This window comes from Jaculus jaculus, chromosome 3 (assembly GCF_020740685.1).
Source record: "Jaculus jaculus isolate mJacJac1 chromosome 3, mJacJac1.mat.Y.cur, whole genome shotgun sequence".
Classification (NCBI taxonomy): Eukaryota; Metazoa; Chordata; class Mammalia; order Rodentia; family Dipodidae; genus Jaculus; species Jaculus jaculus.
In genome coordinates this window covers 108,630,163-108,651,093 of record NC_059104.1, presented here as the reverse complement: position 1 = coordinate 108,651,093, position 20,931 = coordinate 108,630,163, and the positions used below count along the sequence as shown (strand labels likewise).

At 41.9% G+C, this 20,931-nt stretch overlaps 1 protein-coding gene across 2 annotated transcripts; it reads left to right on the top strand.

The window, feature by feature from the left end:
• Positions 1 to 19,719, top strand: Poglut3 (protein O-glucosyltransferase 3). Of its 2 annotated transcripts, XM_045145814.1 has the most exons (8): positions 1 to 196; positions 5,394 to 5,591; positions 9,278 to 9,564; positions 9,920 to 10,136; positions 12,542 to 12,738; positions 15,808 to 16,002; positions 16,893 to 16,997; positions 19,342 to 19,719. In XM_045145814.1, exons 1-8 carry the CDS (start codon positions 1 to 3, stop codon positions 19,465 to 19,467), a joined length of 1,521 nt encoding a protein of 506 aa, XP_045001749.1. In that variant the 3' UTR covers positions 19,468 to 19,719. The 2 variants fall into 2 exon arrangements, with proteins under 2 accessions (XP_045001749.1, XP_045001750.1); XM_045145815.1 differs by lacking the exon at positions 15,808 to 16,002.
• Positions 19,720 to 20,931: the final 1,212 nt, after the last annotated feature.

Genomic DNA, 20,931 nt, shown 5'->3' with positions numbered 1-20,931 from the left:
ATGCGCCGCCTGCCGCGGGCCCCGCTGCTGCAGCTCGCCCTGCTGGTGGCCGCCGGGGCCCCCGACGCGCCCGTCAGCGCCCCGCGGAGCCTGGCGTGGGGCCCCGGGCTGCGGGCGGCCGTCGTCCTGCCCGTGCGCTACTTCTACGTGCAGGCGGTCAGCGCGGAGGGCCGGAACCTCACCCGCTCGCCCCCAGGTAGCGGCGCGCGCCCGCCCAGGGCGCTGAAGCTCGGAGTCGGTGGCGCTGGGGGCCCCGGGACTGGCGCTGTCGCCGCGGGTCCCGGGCGTGGGTGGCTGGCAGCGAGGGTCTCCCGTCCGCCACCCCGGGCCTCGGGCCGCGTGGAGACCGCCCAGCCAGGGCTCGGTCCCGGGGAAGCCGCGGGGTGCAGCGCGCTAGGCTGACTTCTCGCCGGCGGCAGGCGTCCCTGACGCGCGGAGGGAGGCTCCGGGCCAGGGTCGCCAGGGCCGGGGTCCCCACGCTCGGCTGCACGCCTTGCCTTCGCAGCTTCTTTCTGACCAGCGATCGGCTGCTTTCCAGTTGCTGCCAATCAGGATCGGTTAATTTCTAACTTAGGTTTAGGGCTCCTGCTAACTGGCTCCCTAAAAACAACAGAGGCAGGGCCTCTTCCCCGGCACTGCAGGGAAAGCTGGGTAGATACACGTCCCGGTTTGGGAACTTGGGGTCCTGAACGGGAGTGGTGGGGCAACAAAAAAGTTAACCAAAATGGGTCATTTTAAGAGCCAAGCATAACTGACCTTTAGATTTAATGTTTTATTTGTTTGTTTGGTTTTTTTTTTTGTTTTGAATTTTATTTGTTTTGCCTTTTAAGAGAGGGTCTCACTATGTCGTCCAGGCTTTCCTAGAACTTCCAGTACGCTCCTGACTTGCATCCCCCCACCTGCAGTTTTGTTTTGTTTCTTTAATATTTTATTTATTATTTGTAAGCAGAGATACAGATAGAGAATATGGGTATCCCAGGACCTCCGGCCACTGCAAACAAACTGCAGATGCACGTGCTACTTTGTACAGCTTGCTTACATGGGTACTGGGGGATTGAACCAGGTCCTTAGGCTTTGCAGGCAAGCACCTTAACTGCCAAGTCATCACTTCGGCCCTGTTTTGTTTTTTTTTTTCCTCTCACTTATTTGATAAATATCCATTTGCTGACTGCATAAGGATAGAAAGGCAGTCCTGGGGAGATCACTCAGCGGGTAAAGTGCTTGCTCCATAAGCATGAAGATCTGAGTTCAGATCTCCAGAATCTATGAAAACACAGCGTTCAGTATCAGGTGTATTTAGTATACAGCAGCAAGATGGGAGGCTGAGACCAGAGACGCTCCAGGGTGTGCTAGTCTGTTGAATGCAGCATTTTGGATTTCAGTTATTAAGTGATTGCAGAAATTCATAAAGGATAGAAGTCAGGGACCAATACTGGAAGTTGTTCTCTGATGTCCACAGGCACCCTGAATCTTGTCACACGTATCCTCTCCTACATATTACGCACACACAATTTGTGTGTGTGTGTTTGTGTGTGTGTGTAACTGAAAGGCAGTGTCCATGCTGGGGAGATGACTCAGGTTAAAAGCACCCGTTTGCAAAGCCAGAGGCACACAAAGTGGTGCACACATCTGAGTTCTTTTGCCATGGCAAGAAGCCCTGGTGCTCCATTCTCCCCCACCCCTCGTAAATAAATAAAAATGCTTAATATACATATATATGTATATGTGTCTGTATATATGTATGTGTGTGTGTGTGTGTGTGTATATATATATATATATATATATATATATATTTTAAAAGCCAATGCCTGACCACTGGAGAACTTGGAATCTATTGAGAAAGCAGCAAGTAACTTGCCAGGCACATCACAGTTGCTACAATGGGGATATGCACAGAGTGTGATGAACTAAGGAAGTAAGTCTGCTGAGGGAAGTCTAGAAGATTTTAGGAGCAGAGATTTGAAGGATGGGAGGATCTGTAAGACAAGCCTGCAGATGGAGACACTGGCATATGCAAAAACACAGGACATATTATAAGATGGGGGAGGCAGCTCAGAAAAGAATAAAGAGCAAAGGAGATTGTAGCTAGAAATCTTCAGTGTCAAGCAAAAGAAGGGTTGTAGAAATAGGGAAGGAAAGCCACTGGAGAATTCTGAAGTGAGGCCTGACTGCCTTCCCCAGGTCAGGGGCTTGTGTTCTGTGTTGTTGGAGGGCACCACACCATTGTCTTGGCTCATCCCTTTAAAAGCATGTCTGTCAATTAGAACCTAAGTTTTCAAAAAGCTGGTTTTGTAGGCTTTCTGTTGCATCAGGGTAGAATGATTCCAGTTTCAATGATAGACACTTATAGGAATACATCAGAAATTAGTTATTTATTTAAAAAAATCCTAATTTAAGCCTTATAGATCATACATAGTCTAATACATTTACCCACTTCTGCTTTGTAGCCACATCCAATATGTAAATAAACAGACCTGGCTGCATCTCAATAATTTTTCATGTATCACAAAATAATCTTTTGTTTTTCTCCCCAACCTTTTGAATATGTAAAGACTGTTCTCAGACGATGAGCCTTGTAACAACAGGCATGGGCTGCAGCATCATTTGCCAATTGTTAATGTATACTAAAGATTTTCAGTTAAAACCCAGGAGATATATAAGTTAAAGTTGTATGTGTGTATATGTCCACATAAGTACATATATATTCTACACACATAAGTACATACTTATGTAGACCAATCATTTTAAACCAAAGGTCTACAATTTGTATAAAATGTCTAATGTGTGTGTGAGAGAGAAAGACAGAGACTTAAGAAAATTATAGCATTCTTGTTGCACACATTACCTTAGTCTTAGTCTTAGAAAGACTTTTTTTTTTTATTTTTTTTTTTATTTATTTATTTGAGAGCGACAGACACAGAGAGAAAGACAGATAGAGGGAGAGAGAGAATGGGCGCGCCAGGGCTTCCAGCCTCTGCAAACGAACTCCAGACGCGTGCGCCCCCTTGTGCATCTGGCTAACGTGGGACCTGGGGAACCGAGCCTCGAACCGGGGTCCTTAGGCTTCATAGGCAAGCGCTTAACCGCTAGGCCATCTCTCCAGCCCTTAGAAAGACTTTTATTTCTCTGAGGACCAGAAGAAAAGATTCTTAAATTCCCAATTTAAAGTCTGTCACCATGGTGTATTTTCTGTATAGTTTTTTTTAAGTCAGAAATTAATTTTGAAAATTATGATGGAGAAAAAAAGATAGGAAACCAAGAAAAATGAACTTAGACATGCAAAAAGAATTGCGTGATCTAAAATAAAATACTAATAATTTTACTATTAAAGAGAGACAAATTCAACAAAAGGTCCTTTTTTAATAAAAAAATTACTTTAAAAAAATTGACTTCTTAGAGCCGGATGTAGTGGTGCATGCCTTTAATCCCAGCACTTGAGAGGGGAAGGTAGGAGGATCGCCATGAGTTCGAGGCCACCCTGAGACTACATAGTGAATTCTAGATCAGCCTGAGCTAGGGTGAGACCCCACCTTGGAAAAAAAAATCTTTTATTTTATTTTTTAAATTTATTTGAGAGCGACAGACACAGAGAGAAAGACAGAGGGAGAGAGAGAGAATGGGCTCGCCAGGGCTTCCAGCCTCTGCAAACAAACTCCAGACACGTGTGCCCCCTTGTGCATCTGGCTAACATGGGACCTGGGGAACCGAGCCTCGAACCGGGGTCCTTAGGCTTCACAGGCAAGCGCTTAACCGCTAAGCCATCTCTCCAGCCCAAATCTTTTATTTTTTAAATTGTATTTATTTATTTATTTATTTGAGAGAGAGAGAGAGAGAGAGAGAGAGAGAGAGAATGTGCACACCAGGGGCCCTCTAGCCACTGTAAAATAACTCCAGCTGCATGTGCCCCTTTGTGCGTCTGGCTTACATGGGTACTGGGGAATTAGGTCCTGGGGAATTAAAGCAGAGTCCTTAGGCTTTACAGGCAGACACCTTAACCATTATCCATCTCTCCAGCCTTTTCCTTAATCTAAAATTATATTGGAAATTTTTAAATACACCTTTTCTTTTTAATTTGTAAGGGGCCAGAGACAAAAAGAGAGAGAATGGGCACACCAGGGCCTCCTGTCATTGCAGTGCAAATGCGTTCCAATGCATGAACCACTTTGTGCGTCTTCTTTATGTAGGTACTGGGGAATTGAGCCTAGGCCAACAGGCTTTGAAAGCAAGTGTTTTTACCACTGAACCATCTACCCAGCCCTACAATGACAATTTTGAAGGGTAATTCTCAAAGCTGTTAAGGGAACAGTGAGATTCTCACTTTCATCCTTTCCTGGTGTAAGTAAAAATTTGTAAAATGTTTCTAGGAAACAAGAGGCTTGAAACATTTTTCCTGGACCTTTGTTATTTATAACCTTGTTTCAAAGTCTAAATAAATAAGCCAGCTGATAGGAAAGGGAAAGGTTTGGCTTATGGGTATTTTTAGACAGTCTGGAACTCACTAGAATAAGCCAGGTTGGCCTCAGACTCATGTCAATCCTCCTTTCTCAGCCTCCCAGGGAAGTTTAAGTAGAACAGAAAACCCACAGTATTTTGGAATTGGAAGGAACCATAGCATAATGATTTAAGGTGAGGAAACAGGATTGAAGAAGTAAGCTCACATTTACAAAGATGTGTGTTGTTCAGTGTCTGAAAACTAACTATAATCTCATTACCTGACAAAATGGGATTAGTAAAAGCATTGGAAATTTGGGTTAAAAGAAGGGAAAATTTCTCAGAAATGGAGACAAGTGGATATTGAAATGATATATAAAGCACACATGTATATTTTATAAGGAGAAAGTTAAATTTCTGTTGAGCCTGTCATTCTTCAAGTTTGTGGATTTTTAACTACCTGAGCTTTGCCTACCTATGCTCTAATGTTATTCAAAGAAGTGGTCAAATAAATAAGTTAAAACAATTTTTTTCCTTAAAAAAATTATTACAGAGAAAAAGAGAGAGAGAGAATGGGTACTCCAGGGCCTCTAGCCACTGCAGACAAAGTCCAGATGCCTGCCCCACAATGTGTGTCTGGCTCATGTAGGTTGGGGAATCAAACTTGGATCCTTAGGCTTCGCAGGCAAGCACCTTAACTGCTAAGCCATCTCTCCAGCCTTCTTTACTTTTTTGATGAGTTGATGTTTTTCATTCACTAAATTTTTATTGAATAGCTAATGAATCAAATTTAAGTCAGGTCCTTGACTTACAGATATGAGCCAAAAACAGTTCCTGGCCTCAAGATTCTTTGTTGATCATCAATATTGTAGGAAAAAGTAACTTCTATATGGAAATATCCTGTCCAGTCATTAAGAGATACTAATCAGGAAATGGAGGAATTACTTACATTTCTCTTTCAGGTCCAACACTGTTCAAAGTCATAGTAAAATCTCTTTCACCTAAAGAGATAGTCCGGATTTATGTCCCTAACCCTTTGGACAGAAATGATGGATCATTTTTGGTGAGATATAGGATGCATGATACTGCCCATGAAGGTCTCAAGATTGAGGTCCTGTATGGTGGTGAACATGTGGCTCAGTCTCCCTATATTTTGAAAGGTAAGTAGCCATCACTAGCAGTCCCAACCTAACTACATGTGACAGTCCCATATTTTTCAAAATAGGTTGAAATGACTTTGAAATCTTATTCAACAAAGTAAACATTGTTATTGCCCGAAGCTCAATGTAATTTGAAACCTTATTTATTTTTTAAGCTTTTTTGTTTGTTTATTTTTAGTTATTTATTCGAGAGTAACAGAGAGAGAGAGAGAAAGAGAGAAAGAGAGAAAGAGGGAGATAGATAGAGAATGGGTGCACCAGAGCCTCCAGCCACTGCAAACAAACTCCAGATGCATGTGCCAACTTGTGCTTCTGGCTTACATGGGTCCTGGGGAATTGAGCCTCGAACTGGGGTCTTTAGGCTTCACAGGCAAGCACTTAGTTGCTAAGCCGTCTCTCCAGCACTATTTTTAATTTTTGTTTATTTGCAAGCAGAGAGAAAGAGAGGAGAGGGTGAATGGGCCAACCAGGGCCTCTAATTGTTGCAAACAAACTCTAATGCATGCCGCACTTTAAGTAGTTGGCTTTACATGGGTACTGGGGAATCGAACCTGGGTCCTTAGGCTTTGCAGGCAAGTGCTGTAACTGCTAAGCCATCTTTCCAATCCTTTGTTTTGTTTTGTTATTTTGTTTTTTTGCTTGAGAAAGGGTTTTGCTTTGTAGCTCAAGCAGGCATTAAGTTTGTGGCAGTACTCTTGCCTCTGCCTCTGAGTGCTGGTATTACAGGTGTGTCCCACAACACAGAGCTTACTTTGAAGATTTAAAGGAAGAAAAGTTGAGTAACTTACAGATGTCCAGGAGATAAGAAAAAGAAAAACAAGTTGTTTTTACCTATAGAATATTACTTCTGGAACTTCTTGTTTGTGGGTATATACTCACATTTCCTTTTCATATCATTTGCCAAAGGATTTCCACTAACAGTATTTATAGCTTGCAAAGGCTGGTGGTGAACTCAGCATTTGTATGTCAGAAAAAATATTTTGCTTTCATTTTTATTTGTGTGTGTTTTACTTTTATTTTATTTATTTATTATTTGAGAGAGAGAGAGAGAGAGAGAGAGAACAGGCACTCAAGGGTCTCCATCCACTGCAAACAAACTCCAGATGCATGTGCCACCTTGTGCATCTGGCTTACATAGGTACTGGGGAATTGAACTTGGGTCTTTGCAAGCAAGCACCTTAACCACTGAGCCATATCTCCAGCCCTCCTTTCAGTGCTTAAATTATGCCTCTTTGCTGTCTCCTTATTTGCCCTGTCTCCAACAGTAAATCTCCCGTGAGCCCATCTCTGTCCCACTGCATGGTTTTTTTTTTTTTTTTTTTTTTTTTTTTGAGGTAGGGTCTTGCTCTAGCCCAAGCTGACCTGGAATTCACTATGTAGTCTCAGGTTGGCCTTGAACTCATGGCAGTCCTCCTACCTCTGCCTCTCAAGTGCTGGACCTAAAGGCATGCGAGGTGCACTGTTTTAAGGTCTGTTCTTTACCCATTATTCTGAGCACTCAGCAGTTATGTTGCTTGTTGCAATTTTCTCAATGTTTCTTGTGTGGGGAGTTTGTGGAGTTTCTTGAATATTTGGGTTTAGACCATTATTTCTTCAAATACTTTTTTCTATTCCCCCAACTTCTCTTCAAGGTCTCCAGTTGCCCATATTTTAGGCAATTTTTTTTAAATTACCATTTTCTGAGTTTCATTTTGTCTAGTTTCCTTTGCTATGTCTTTAAGTCACTAATGTTTGTCCTCTGCAATGCCAAGTTGTCATCAACCTCCCCACAGGGTATTTTCCATTTTGTCCAGTTTTCGATTTTCTTGAGCTTTAATTCTGGGATAAAGCTGAATTACTTGGAAATAGTTCAGTCATTTGAGTTATGCTTTTACAGTTTGTTAGACGCAATTGGAGCCATGTTTAACATAGGGCTAATTACTCCTGACCACTGAGACATGCACTACCCAAGTCCCAAGAAATAGACTTTTCAGGCCCACTGGTTTGCATGGGCACAGTTCCCATCCCTGTGAGAGCCTTGTGGACTGTCCTTGCAATAGTTTAGGATAGTTCTTCCCCTACCCTGATAGTGTCCTCTCAACATGCACTGATCATAAGCTCTGCTAAATACTCATGGAGAACCCGCTGCAGACCTCTGCACTTCTCAGTGTGCAGGGCCCTCCGAGATACTCATTCCTCCCAGACCTAGCTTCTGTGACCTGCTAGGACTCAGCTCTGTCTCCTCAACTCAGTGAGCCTGCCGGGCTCTCCCTCTACCACTCCCTGTGCTGCAGCCTGGGGACTCCCTTAAACAGTAAACTGTGCTCACTCTGTTTGTTTCCCACTTCTCAGACTCACATCACTTTCTCATGTCCGTGGTCTTAAACTGTGAGTCCATGTTGTTTTTTTTTTTTCCAGGGTATTTTTCAATAGTGTCAGTCAGTTGGGAGAATAAAACAGTTGATTTGTTACTGATCTAAGCCTGAAGTTTAAAAAAAAATGCTCACAAAAGTTGGGCATGGTGGCACATACCTTCCCAGTACTTGGAAGGTTCACGTCCAATGTCAGTCTGGGCTTTGTAAGCCCCTGTTTTTTGAAAAAAAAAAAAAAAAAGTGCCAGGTGTGGTGGTGCACACCTTTTATCCCAGCACTTGAGAGGCAGAGGTAGGAGGATCTCTGTGCCAGATGTACAAAGTAGTACACACATTTGGGCATCTGGAGTTCATTTGCAGTAGCTAGAGACCCTGGTGTGCCCATATTCATTCTCTCTCTCTCTCTCTCTTGGGCATGGCACTTTATGCCTTTAATCCTAGAACTTGGGAAGTAGAGGTAGGAGGATTGCAATGAGTTCAAGGCCAGCCTGAAACTACATAGTGAATTCCAGGTCAGCCTAGGCTACAGTGAGACCCTACCTCAAAAAGCAACAATAATAACAAAAAAGTGTAATCCTCAAAAAAATTTAATAGTTTTTTAAAATAAATGTGACATATCCATATATCTTTATATCAAATTTTTAACTTAAAAATTTAGTTATTTATTTACATGGGGTGTGGGCATGCCAGGGTCTCTTGCAGTTGCAAACAAACACCAGACTCCAACTTTACACAGGTGGCTGGGGAATTGTAAAGCAAGTACCTTTAACTGCTGAGCCATCTTCCCAGCCCCATTTTTAAATGAGTTTTCTGAGAAATTCTGTGCTTATAGTAACTACTTAAACAACTTAAAATCATATTACCATACCTTTTGGATTACACTTCCTCTTTGAGATGTGTCCATAGAAGAGATTCCAGGGGATCCAAGAAGAAGACTCTCCTTTGTCTAAACAGTCAGTACCTCTACTACATTTTGGTGCTTAAAACTCAATATGCTTTCTTTTTCCCTGTCAAAAGTCTAATTATTTTATGTTGGTCAGCCATTTATAACTCACTACAAATGCATATGTCACCTACCTGAGAATGTAACATGGAGAGAAAGCACGTGCAATGCCAGGTTGTTGAGATGACTTGAGAAGGGGACAGAAGGTAGGTGTGTAGGACCCTGACAGATTCCTTGCACCCCACTGATTTGTCTAGGGTCATTTTCTCGTACACAAGTTCTCAGAATTCATCACGAAGTCCTCCTATGTTCACATCAGGCTCAGAAGCGACTCCTCACAGCATGGTGCTTGTAAACTTAAGGTGACATTATGTGCATGTTACCTTCCCCAGGACCTGTGTACCATGAGTACTGTGAATGTCCAGAAGAGGATCCCCAGATCTGGCAGAGAACTCTTTCTTGTCCAGCAGATGAAACCCAGATCGAAGACGATTTTGCTTCTTTCCCCAGCATCAATCTCCAACAGATGCTAAATGAAGTCCCCAAAAGGTTTGGGGATGAGAGAGGAGCTGTTGTTCATTACACAATTCTCAATAACCACATCTACCGGAGATCTTTAGGGAAATACACAGACTTCAAAATGTTCTCTGATGAGATATTGCTGTCATTGGCAAGAAAGGTATGAAAATGAATCAGTGGATTTCAAGATAGTGTCATTTAACTATTTTGTTGTAGCATGTAAGTGCTTAGAATTATAACAGCAAAGGATGAGAATGGATTTCAGGCTCAGAAGTGTACCACCAGAGGGTTCCTATGTCCACTTCCTTTGCAGGTCTCTCTTGTGTAAGATTTCAATTAAGATGGATGTGATGGGTCACATCTCTACTCACAGCTCTGGGGATCTAGAAGCAAGCCCCTCCCTTCTCCCACCATCGTCCAGTGTTTGTCTCTATCTGAAGTATAAGAAAGCCAAGGCATTTATTACCAACGGCTGAGGTCCCTGTGTGCTAATGCTTGTACTTTTGTTTGCATAGGTTCTCCTGCCAGATTTAGAGTTTTATATCAATCTTGGAGATTGGCCCTTGGAACATCGAAAAGTGAATGACACCCCTAGCCCTATACCTATCATTTCCTGGTGTGGCTCTCTGGATTCTAGAGACATTATCCTTCCAACATATGATATCACCCACTCCACACTTGAAGCTATGAGGGGTGTTACAAATGATCTCCTCTCTATTCAGGGAAATACAGGTAAGTTTAAGCTAATTCTCTAGGAAAAATCTTAAGAGTAAAAACAGATGAAGAGAATAAATATATATATTTAAATAAGCATTCTTAGCCAGTTGTGGTGGTACACACCTTTAATTGTAGCACTTTGGAGGTAGAGGTAGGAGGATTGTCTCGAGTTCGAGGCCATGGTGAGAATACATAATGAATCCCAGGTCAGCCTGGGCTAGTGCAAGACTCTACCTTGAAAAACCACAAAAAAATAAAATAAAATAAATAACCATTCTTATTTTCCAACCAAGAAGAAAGTTAGTATGGTGCTTGCCCAGCATGTCCACCAGAAGAAACACACACACATACACAAGCACTCAAGCGGAATGTTTAGGATTCTGCTCATCAGAAAAGTAAATATAGAGTTTGGGATTCTAATGCCCAAACTTCTTCACTTTATCACTGTCTCTCTCTAACTGTGTGTGTGTGTGTGTGTATGTTTGTGTGTGTATGTGTGTGTCTTGGTAATGTTGTCACTTATTTCTTACTCCAGTGCCTTGTATTGCTACATAAAATGAGACTTTTGAAAATTATAAAATGTTACACAAACATGAGATAATTGAGATAATAGTATAATGTTGACATTGTGTCTTTAATACTTTGTAAGGGATCCTCGTGTTTCCTTTTCCTGTTACTGATTCTTTAAATCTGAATTCCTTTCCCCTTGTTTGATGTCCTTATATTTATGGTACCATGTACCTTATTTTTCAAGATTTAGAGAGACTTTATTAGATTAAGAGGAGGAAAGAAAAGGAAGTGAGAGCTCCTGCCGTGTGGAAGGCAGGAGGGAGTAAAGAGTTTATGTGGGAGAAGAGGGTTGACCCTCCCCCATCCCAGCCCAACCAGCAGGACAGGGAAGGTCTACCAGAGCAGGTACCTGAAGGCTTAGGCAGCAGAAGAGAAGAGTATCCAAGAAGAAAGAGCACAATATACTATTTTAAAAATAGCTCCTGAAAGCCAGGCATGGTGGTGTGTGCTTTTAATCTCAGCACTCAGGCATCAGAGATAGGAGGGTGCCTGAGTTAAAGACCAGCCTGGAGCTACAGAGTGAGCCCCAGGTCAGCCTGCGCTAGAGACCCTATGTTGAAAAAAAAAGCAAAGCAAACAAACAAACAACCATGACAAAAATCTCTTCTTGGTTGGGTGTGGTGGAGCATGTGTTTAATCCCAGCACTCAGGAGGCAGAGGTAGGAGGATTGCAATGAATTCAAGTCCACCCTGAGACTACATAATGAATTCCAGGTCAGCCTGGGCTAGAGCAAGACCCTACCTCAAAAAACCAAAAGAAAAATAAAAAAAGTTGTCCTACTTTTAACTTGGCAACAGTGAATTCCTGAAATATGTGCTAAAATACTAAAAAGATTAAACATAACTTCTGTTTTATCCCTCAGATACTGATGGTTATTAGCTAATGACATCTTTCTTTAGAATATTAATGAGACAATGGAGAGATGGCTTAGTGGTTAAGGCGCTTGCCTGCAAAGCCAAAGGACCCAGGTTTGATTCCTCAGGACACACCCACATGAGCCAGATGCACAAGGTGATGCATGCATCTGTAGTTCATTTTCAGTGGCTGAAGGTCCTGGCATGCCCCTTCTCTCTTTCTATCTGCCTCGCTCTCAAATAAATAAAACAAATTAAATGTTATTAATGAGACAAATTAATTCTTCCAAAATATTTCCTTTCTAAAAAGGAGAAAATATGCACGTAGTGGCTTATCCTTGGAATCCTAGCTCTGGGAGCCTGGGGAGAAATGATTACTCTTAAGTTTGAGGCCAGCCTGGGCTATATAGCAAATACTATGTAAGCCATAGTGAGACCTTATCTCAAAAAATACAGAAAAGTAAATAAATATATATTATATATGTAAAGTTATCTATTTTGATTTAGCAGTGCATTAGGAAATGTCTTCAGTGTATTCACAATTATGAATAGCAAGAGGATTAAAGATTGGGGTGAGTTAAAGATTGGGCACTTAGTTATGCAGTTTTTCTGCTGACCTTGTCCAAAAAAAAAAAAGAAAATCCTAACTTCCATGTGACTGTGAAAGATGACTGATGGAAGACGCTGTTGCCTTGGTGAATGGCCAAATCATTGAGCCACTTTGCATTGAACGAGGCCCAGTGCTATTGTGGATATTTCTTCGTGTTATACAGCAGAAACCACCAGCACCCATGTGAGCTGACAAGTAAGCTGCATTATCTGTGACAAACTGAGACTCAGTCTTAGATTTTTTTTTTGGAGATAACATCTATGTTACAAAATTAATTGGTGATAACATTGGCATTTTAAATGGCTACAGTAGATTAATGATGATTATATTCTCATATAAAATATCAAATTCTTAATCATAACATTTTATGGTCTCAAACTTCTAGGGCCTTCCTGGATCAATAAAACAGAAAAAGCTTTCTTCAGAGGTAGAGACAGCCGAGAGGAGAGGCTGCAGTTGGTACAACTTTCCAAAGAAAATCCACAGCTGCTGGATGCTGGGATCACAGGATACTTCTTTTTCCAAGAGAAAGAAAAAGAGCTTGGAAAAGCCAAGTTGATGGGTTTCTTTGATTTCTTCAAGGTATGCCTTTGAATCTTATCATGTGGCTATGAAGTGATAAAATGCTGTTCAGACTCTTGTAAATAGCTGGCTTCAAGGACATTTCTGTCTTGTGAACTAATGTACCCTTTCTCATCAGACCCAGGAAATTATAAAACTCTGACCTTTTTTGCTGTTGCTGATATTGTCTACCAACTATATTTAATGTTCAAAACATAATAGTTAAGGCTTGGCTTGGTGGTGGCACATGCCTACCGCAGAGTACTGGGGAGGTGGAAATAGGAGAATCCCTGCGGCTCCCTGGGTAGCTTGTGTAGCCAAATCCAAGAGCTCCAGGTCCAGTGAGAGAGAGATTCTGCTTCAAAACTAAGATGGGGGCTGGAGGGCTTTGCTGTTAAGGCGCTTCCCTGTGAAGCCTAAGAATGCGTGGTCCCACATAGCCAGACGCAGTGACGCAAGTATGCAGTGTTGCATATGCACACAAGGGGGCGCATACATCTGGTGTTCATTCACAGCATCTGAAAAGGCCCTAGAGTGCCTATTCTCTCTCTCACTCTCTCAAAAATAACATAATTTTAGAGTCGGGTGTGGTGGCACATGCCTTTAATCCCAGTACTTGGGAGGCAGAGGCCAGTGGATTGCCGTGAGTTCGAGGCCACCCTGAGATTACATAGTGAGTTCCAGGTCATCCTGGACTAGAGCGAGACCCTACCTCAAAAAAAAAAAAAAAAAAAAGAACCACAAAAAAATAAAAAATAAAAATAAAATAACGAAAAAAAAGAAAAAACTGAGCCAGGCATGGTGGCACACACCTTTAATCCCAGCACTTGGGAGGCAGAGGTAGAAAGATTGTTACCCTTACCCACACACACACTCATACACACACATGCCTGCCATATACATGTAGATATAAATAGAACTGTTACCCTCACACACACACACAAACACTCATACACACATGCATACCACATACATGTAGATATAAATAGGACTGTTAAATGGAGTTTTGGTATGTTTCATTTGTGTGTTTTTTTTCTCATTTTGTTTTATATAATTGGGAAGATAAGTGTCTTTTATACAGAGAGATATCAAAGATCTTTTGTAAAGATTATCATTTCAGATACATAAAATAGGAGTTGAAATAGGAGGAGTTCTGCCTCTGCCACTATCTGTGGGACCCTCTTCTCTTAGCGGTTCTATGATACCTGTCTCTTTCCTTTAGAGCATTACCATAGAGCCCAAAGACTAGCTGGGAAACTCATACCAGTTATTTAATCAATAATTAAGGGGCTGAGATGTGGCCCAGTGATAGAGTTACTTGTGTGGTATCCATGAGGCCCTGGGGGGAGAATACAGTATTTGCTGTGAACTCTGAGTATCCCCAGCACCCATGTAAAAGTCAGAGGCTGTTGTCAGTTGCTATAGCCCAGTGTACCTACCATGAGAAGTGAGGCAGGGACAGGACAATGTCCTGGAAGCTTATGAAAGGAGCAGAGAACAACAAGAGCCCCTGCCTTAAAATGTGAAATGGAAGGCAAGAACCAACCCAAAAGTTGTACTTTGACACACACACACACACACACACACACATACACACACACACACACTTGCCCTGGCTCATGCATGACTGCATCACATACACAAACTTGCACAACACCCCCAAATAAGTAAAATAAAGAAGAAAAAGTAAAAAGTAATCATCATATTTGGGGATATATCTATCCACTTTATCTCAGGATGCTATAATAAAAAGAACAGGAATTAGGACTCAGAGAATACCTGTTTCATATTATAATTAAATTGTGTCTAATGTCTATGAAAATGCTTTGAAATGGAAATCAGAATTTATTAATCCAGCATATGCAAATGAAGTGCCTACTTCTTCAGGTTTCTGTGTTAACTCAAAACTAAAATGGAGATTAATGCCTTCCTGCCTTATTGGTTGAGTGTAAGGAACAAGTGAAATTATATATAAATAAAAGTGTAAATTATTTTCAGTGTTCAGCTTTAATAAATTCAGAAGCTTAACAGTGGTTTAATACTACTTCTGGTTATGGAAGTATATATTCCTCATGTCATAGCCATAATTGAAATAAGTGTTCATTCCTTTTTTCTAAAATTATTTGGTGTTTTGTTCTATAGTTCCAGGCTAGTTTCAAACTCACAGTGACCCTCTTACTTCTGCTTCCCAAGTGCTGGGATTAAAGGTGTAAGGCACCATACCCAATTTACTAAAATTATTTATCACCACTTAAAATTTTTTTTTTTTTATTCTGAGAGAGAGAGAGAGGCAGATAGTGAAAGAGAACGGGCTTGCCAGGGCCTGTAGCCACTGCAAAGGAACTCCAGAGGTATGTACTACCATGTGCATATGGCATATGTGGGTTCTGGGGAATCGAACCAGAGTCCTTAAGCTTCACAAGCAAGTACCTTAAATGCTAAGCCATCTCTCCAGCCCACACTTCTTTAATTTTATTATATTTCTTTTTATAATATACTTTTTTTAAAAAAAATTTTTATTTATTTGAGAGCGACAGACACAGAGAGAAAGACAGATAGAGGGAGAGAGAGAGAATGGGCGCGCCAGGGCTTCCAGCCTCTGCAAACGAACTCCAGACGCGTGCGCCCCCTTGTGCATCTGGCTAACGTGGGACCTGGGGAACCGAGCCTCGAACCGGGGTCCTTAGGCTTCACAGGCAAGCGCTTTAACCGCTAAGCCATCTCTCCAGCCCTATAATATACTTTTTCTCCTACCTCTGCCTCCTGAGTGCTGTGACAAAAGGTGTGTGCCACCACACCTGGCTTGTCTTCTTGTTATCTTACTTTTTTACATCAACTTCGAAGTAACAGGTATATAGTGTCCCTCCACCTTGAAGTGAACTATGCTTTTACTACTACTTCTTCTTCTTTTCCTTTTTTTGAGTTATGGTCTCACTCTAGTTCAGTCTCAGGCTAGCCTCAAATTCACAGCAGTTCTCCTACCTCTGATTCCTAAATGCTGAGATGAAAGAAGTGATGAAAAGCAGAAGAGAAGCAAATGCTTATGGAAAGGGTTTTTGATTTTTATATTTTTTGCTTTTAATCTTTCAGTACAAGTACCAGGTGAATGTGGATGGGACTGTGGCTGCATATAGGTACCCATATCTCATGCTAGGAGACAGCCTGGTTCTGAAACAGGACTCCCCATATTATGAGCATTTCTACTCAGCACTAAGACCTTGGAAACACTATGTTCCCATTAAAAGAAATCTCAGTGACCTTCTAGAGAAAGTGAAATGGGCCAAGGTATGTTCCACACAATTTTCATTTCCTCAGGTAAAAACAAGTTTACCAGTATGAAGAACCCAAATGCCATCACCACACAATTTAACTTGACCTCATGGAATCAAAGGAAGTGTGACTTTCTGAAACTCTTGTTCTCTTGAAAGAGCTAATGAATCAGGATTAGAGTCATTTTGTCTCTTCTGTCAACATTATTGAAGGTTTTTAATTTTGCAGTCCAGTGTTATGTAAAACACAGATTTTCTGAATGAATTGCTGCTTTTGTTGATGTACACAACAAAAGAAAACACAAAATGCAAAGCACAGATTGAAGAAACTAGATTTGAAAGGCCTTATACAATAAGAAAATATTTAAGGTAATTATGGAACTCTTTTCTTCATGTAGGAAAAAAAAACCCCACAAGTAGGAATTGCTTTTTAAAGGAATATTACTAAAAATCTGTTCAAGTTTATTGTAAAACTATAAAAATTTACTCTTTATTTATTTACCCTTTATTTATTCTGTTACTAAGATTTTGAGTAGCAGTATTTGGTTATGGAAATAATTGTATGCAAAAGTATTTTTTGTGGCTCTTTATGATATGAAAGACATGTTGTCAGGAAATATATTTTCCTATCAGCTGCATAGCAAAAAAAAAAAAAAAAAGTATTTGGGCTGGAGCGATGGCTTAAGTGGTTAAGGAACTTGCCTGCAAAACCTAAGGACTCATGTTCAGTCTCTCTCCAGAGCCTACATAAGCCAGATAAACAAAAGGTGACACAAGTACAGGGTCCCACATGCCCACTCCCCATGCTATGTACACTCAGCCCCACATTTGCCCCCCCCCTTGCCCCCAGCCTTTGTGGACTGCGGGAGTAATGTTCATTCATTTCTGTGTTTCTAACCCCTTCAGGAAAATGATGAAGAAGCAAGGAAGATTGCAAAGGAAGGGCAGTCCACTGCTAGGGACCTGCTACAGCCACACAGGCTTTACTGCTACTCTTATAGAGTGCTGCAGGTGAGCTCAGCATGCCTGTCCATCCTTCTAGGTCAGGGGTCCTTAGACCACAGGCTTGGCCTTGACCCCTCACTTCCCGAGGGGATCACAGTCAGCCCATGAAAGGAATTCTGGCTTAGTGGAGGCTCCAGCCTGAGGTATAATAAAAGGATCAGGGCTAAGTCTCCATCTCATATTACAAAAAACAACAACAACAAGACATGTCTAGTGCCTTATTCATAGGTTAGAAGCTCCTCCCATCTTGTCAGGGTTCTGTGAATGTGTGGCCTATGGAATTCCTACTTGGAGGTTGTTGATCCTCTGAGAACTTCTTTTGGAAAACACAAAGGTTGAACTAAGATCAGTAATATCCCCTTCTGTGAACATATCACCTGCCTCCTCCTCCACTGACAAGCCATGCACTTGCTAGCAAAGTGCAGAACAGAAAGCAAGTATTTAACTTGCTGTATAAACAAAAATGAAGTTAAAAATGTGTAATAGCTTTAACCCCTCAGGGATGAATCCTGAAATACAAATGGTTATTGGGGGAGGATTGATCCTGTAAATAATTACTCAGTAAAATACAGACAAATAAAAGCAATAAGAAATTGTGTTTGGGAGTGTGGAGAGATGGGTCTGTGGATGAAGCACTTGCAGCACAAAGGTGAGGATAGTAGCCGGGCGTGGTGGCGCACACCTTTAATCCCAGCACTCAGGAGGCAGAGGTGGGAGGATCACCGTGAGTTTGAGGCCACCCTGAGACTCCATAGTGAATTCCAGGTCAGCCAGCCTGGGCTACAGTGAGACCCTACCTCAAAAAACCAAAAAAAAAAAAAAGGTGAGGATAGTAGCTCAGATTCCCAGACCCCCCAGCAATGCTGGGTGAGGGTGCTAGCCCACCTGAATCCCAGCACTGGGAGGCATAGAGGCAGAGTCCCCAGGGCAAGCTGCCTATCTAGACTAGTTGAAGCAGCAAGCCCTGGACTCAAGGAAGAGAGCTATCTCAATAAAATAGGAGGAGGGCAATCGAGGAAGACACCCAACGTGAACCTCTGGCTTCCACATGCACACACACGTGCATGGGCACCCCGCCACACACATGTTCATCCACACACAAATGTTACCATGATGTTAACAAGCAAATACACATAAACACCACACTCACATACATATGCAAAAATATTATATTTGGTGTGATCTCTTCACCTCAACTTTAAGTGTAACGATAGGATTTTCTCCCCCTACCATATTATGCTCATCTACTTATACCACCATTTTGTTGAGGTTAGCACAGTATCAAGAATGCACTGCTAGCTGGGTGTGGTGTCACCCACCTTAGTCCCAGGGGATAGGAGGATCACTGAGTTTGAGGCCAGCTTGAGACTTCATAGTGAATTCCAGGCCAGCCTGGGCTAGAGCAAGACCCTGCCTCAAAAGACTAAAAAGCCGCTGTGGGGGCATGCACCTTTAATCCCAACACTCAGGAGGCAGAGGTAGGATCACCAAGAGTTCGAGGCCACCCTGAGACTACATAGTGAGTCCCTGGTCAGCCTGGGCTAGAGTGAAACCCTACCTCAGAAAGCAAAGCAACAACAGCAAAAAATGTACAGCTACCCAGGTATGGTGGTGCGTGCATTTAACCCCAACACTCAGGAGGCAGAGTGGGAAGATTGCTGTGAGTTCAAGGCCAACCTGGGACTACAGAATAAGTTCCAGGTCAGCCTGGGCTAGAGTGAGAACCTACATCATAAAAACCAAACCAAAGCAAACAAACAAAAAAGAATGTGCACCTAAAGAGATATAGAGTCATGAAGTGAAATGCCCAGTTTCTAGGTATGTTTCAGGTAGTAGTCAGAGAAGAGGAACAATGCAAGGCTTTGTTGCCTTTTAATAAGCTGATAGGACTCCAGGCCTAATGAGAAGCAGGATTATGGCCACCGCTGTCCTCCTGAGATGCTTATCATCTCAGTTTGCTGATATGAATGTTTAATAAGTTACTTGTTAAGAAGGGGGGGGTGAAAGCTGAGCCTTACCATTTGTTTCAAGTTAGGGACACTGGTGTGGCTTCTCTTCTGTGCGGCTTCCTGCTTGTGTGTAGCGGTGGACTAGAGAGCCTGGCTAGACTATGGCACACTGTGTCAGCACTTACAGTAACTAAAGTTACAATGTAGCTTTAGGACCTGAATAAAGCTGACCTTGGGTTTTGATAGCATGGCTTGATAGGAGAAGTTAGAGTGTAGTTTTAGGTCTAGAATAAAGCAGACCTTTGGTTTTGATTTGAAATATGGCTGTGGATGGAGTTGGGTAAAAGATGTGAATAAAATGAAACATGGACTAATTTTTAAGTTAATTCCACATATTTCAGAAATACGCAGAGCACCAGTCCAGCAAACCTGCAATCCGAGATGGCATGGAACTTGTTCCTCAGCCAGGTGACAGCACATCCACCTGCCAATGTCACAGGAAAATGCCTCCGAGGGAGGAGCTTTAGGGCAGCCCAGACTCACACTCCTGGGTATGTCAGCTCCACCTTTCAAACGAAGATAGATGCCAAGCTGTGAAGAAAAGCAGCAGCCAAGCGTGGTGGCTAACCCCGCATTCAGAAGCTGAAGCAAGAACAGTGCTTCGAGTTCATTTGCCTGAGCTACCTTGTAAGCTCCAGGCCAGCCTACCTGTTCAGTAAGAAACTGTTTAAAAAAGAAAAAGAAAAATAGATGAGGAAAAAAAAAAAAAGACACACCAAGCTTGGTGAGGCACACCTTTAGTCCCAACCCTTGGGAGGTAGAGGTAGGATTGCTGTGAGTTTGAGGCCAGCCTGGGACTACAGAGTGAGTTCCAGGTCAGCCTGGGCTAGAGTGAGACCTTATCTTCAAAACAAAACAAAACAAACAACAACAAAAAGAAGACACAGACTCTTTCACTTATCTTTATGGGTTTGTATAACATGGACAGATACAGCAGTTTTTGAGTGAGTATTGCCAAGTACCTTTGGATATTAATTTCTGAGTAAAAATTGCTCTAATCAGCATTACAGTTTCTCTAAGAAGAGGCCTTGAGAACCACAGAAAAGCCTATAAACTGCCTTTGAATCTGCTCACATCACATTTATTATTTTGTTTCTATTTCTTGTTCACTTTCTTCTTCTCCCAATTATGAAGAGAAAATTCTTTGGAGAAGAGTTTTTATTTCCTCCTTACTACATAGTTTCTCCTCTGCTTTTGATATTTAGTAGCAGCTGCGTTATTTTGGAAGGTCTGATGAGAAGAATTAAGGATTAAGAGAACAACTGCTATTAAAAGTAGCATGGAGAGGGGCTGTAGAGATATGTCAGTGGTTAAGACACTTGTTTACAAAGCTTAAGGACCCAGGTTTGATTCCCCAAGACCCCCATAAAGCCAGATGCACAAGGTAGCACATGCGTCTGGAGTTCGTTTACAGTGGCTAGAGCTCTGGTGTACCCATTCTCTCTCTCCAGATAAATAAAATATCTTTTCTTTAAATAAAAAAAAGCTAACTGCTTTGCTGACCACAATGAAAGGAGTAGTTTTAAAAAAGAAATAGCATGAAGCCAGGTATGGTGGTACACACCTTTCATCCCAGCACTTAGGAGGTAGAGGTAGGAGGATCGCTGTGAGTTTGAGGCCACCCTGAGACTACATAGTGAATTCCAGGTCAGGCTGGGCTAGAGTGAAATCCTACCTCGAAAAACAGAGCAGCAACAACAACAAAAACCTTCTCAAAAGTAGCATGGAGTGCGGAGAGTATTTTCAAATCATCTCTTTTATTTGTGCAGCTAAGTTTTTCCAAGGTTTGAGACACAATTAAGGAAGAATTACGCTGGTTATTGGCAACCAGTCTGGGTTGTACATCCATCGAGAACACAGTTGTTAATGCAGATTAAAGCCTCCTAGAACTTTTTACCACCTGTATAGTAGAAAACTCATTAAATGGGGCC

Bases quoted from the DNA above. Each gene is read 5' to 3' on its own strand.
- Poglut3 (XM_045145814.1), top strand. From the start codon at position 1: ATGCGCCGCCTGCCGCGGGCCCCGCTGCTGCAGCTCGCCCTGCTGGTG. The intron at 5,592-9,277 runs GTAAGTAGCCAT...TACCTTCCCCAG, and splicing joins GTCTCCCTATATTTTGAAAG to GACCTGTGTACCATGAGTAC. The intron at 16,998-19,341 runs GTGAGCTCAGCA...CACATATTTCAG, and splicing joins ACTCTTATAGAGTGCTGCAG to AAATACGCAGAGCACCAGTC.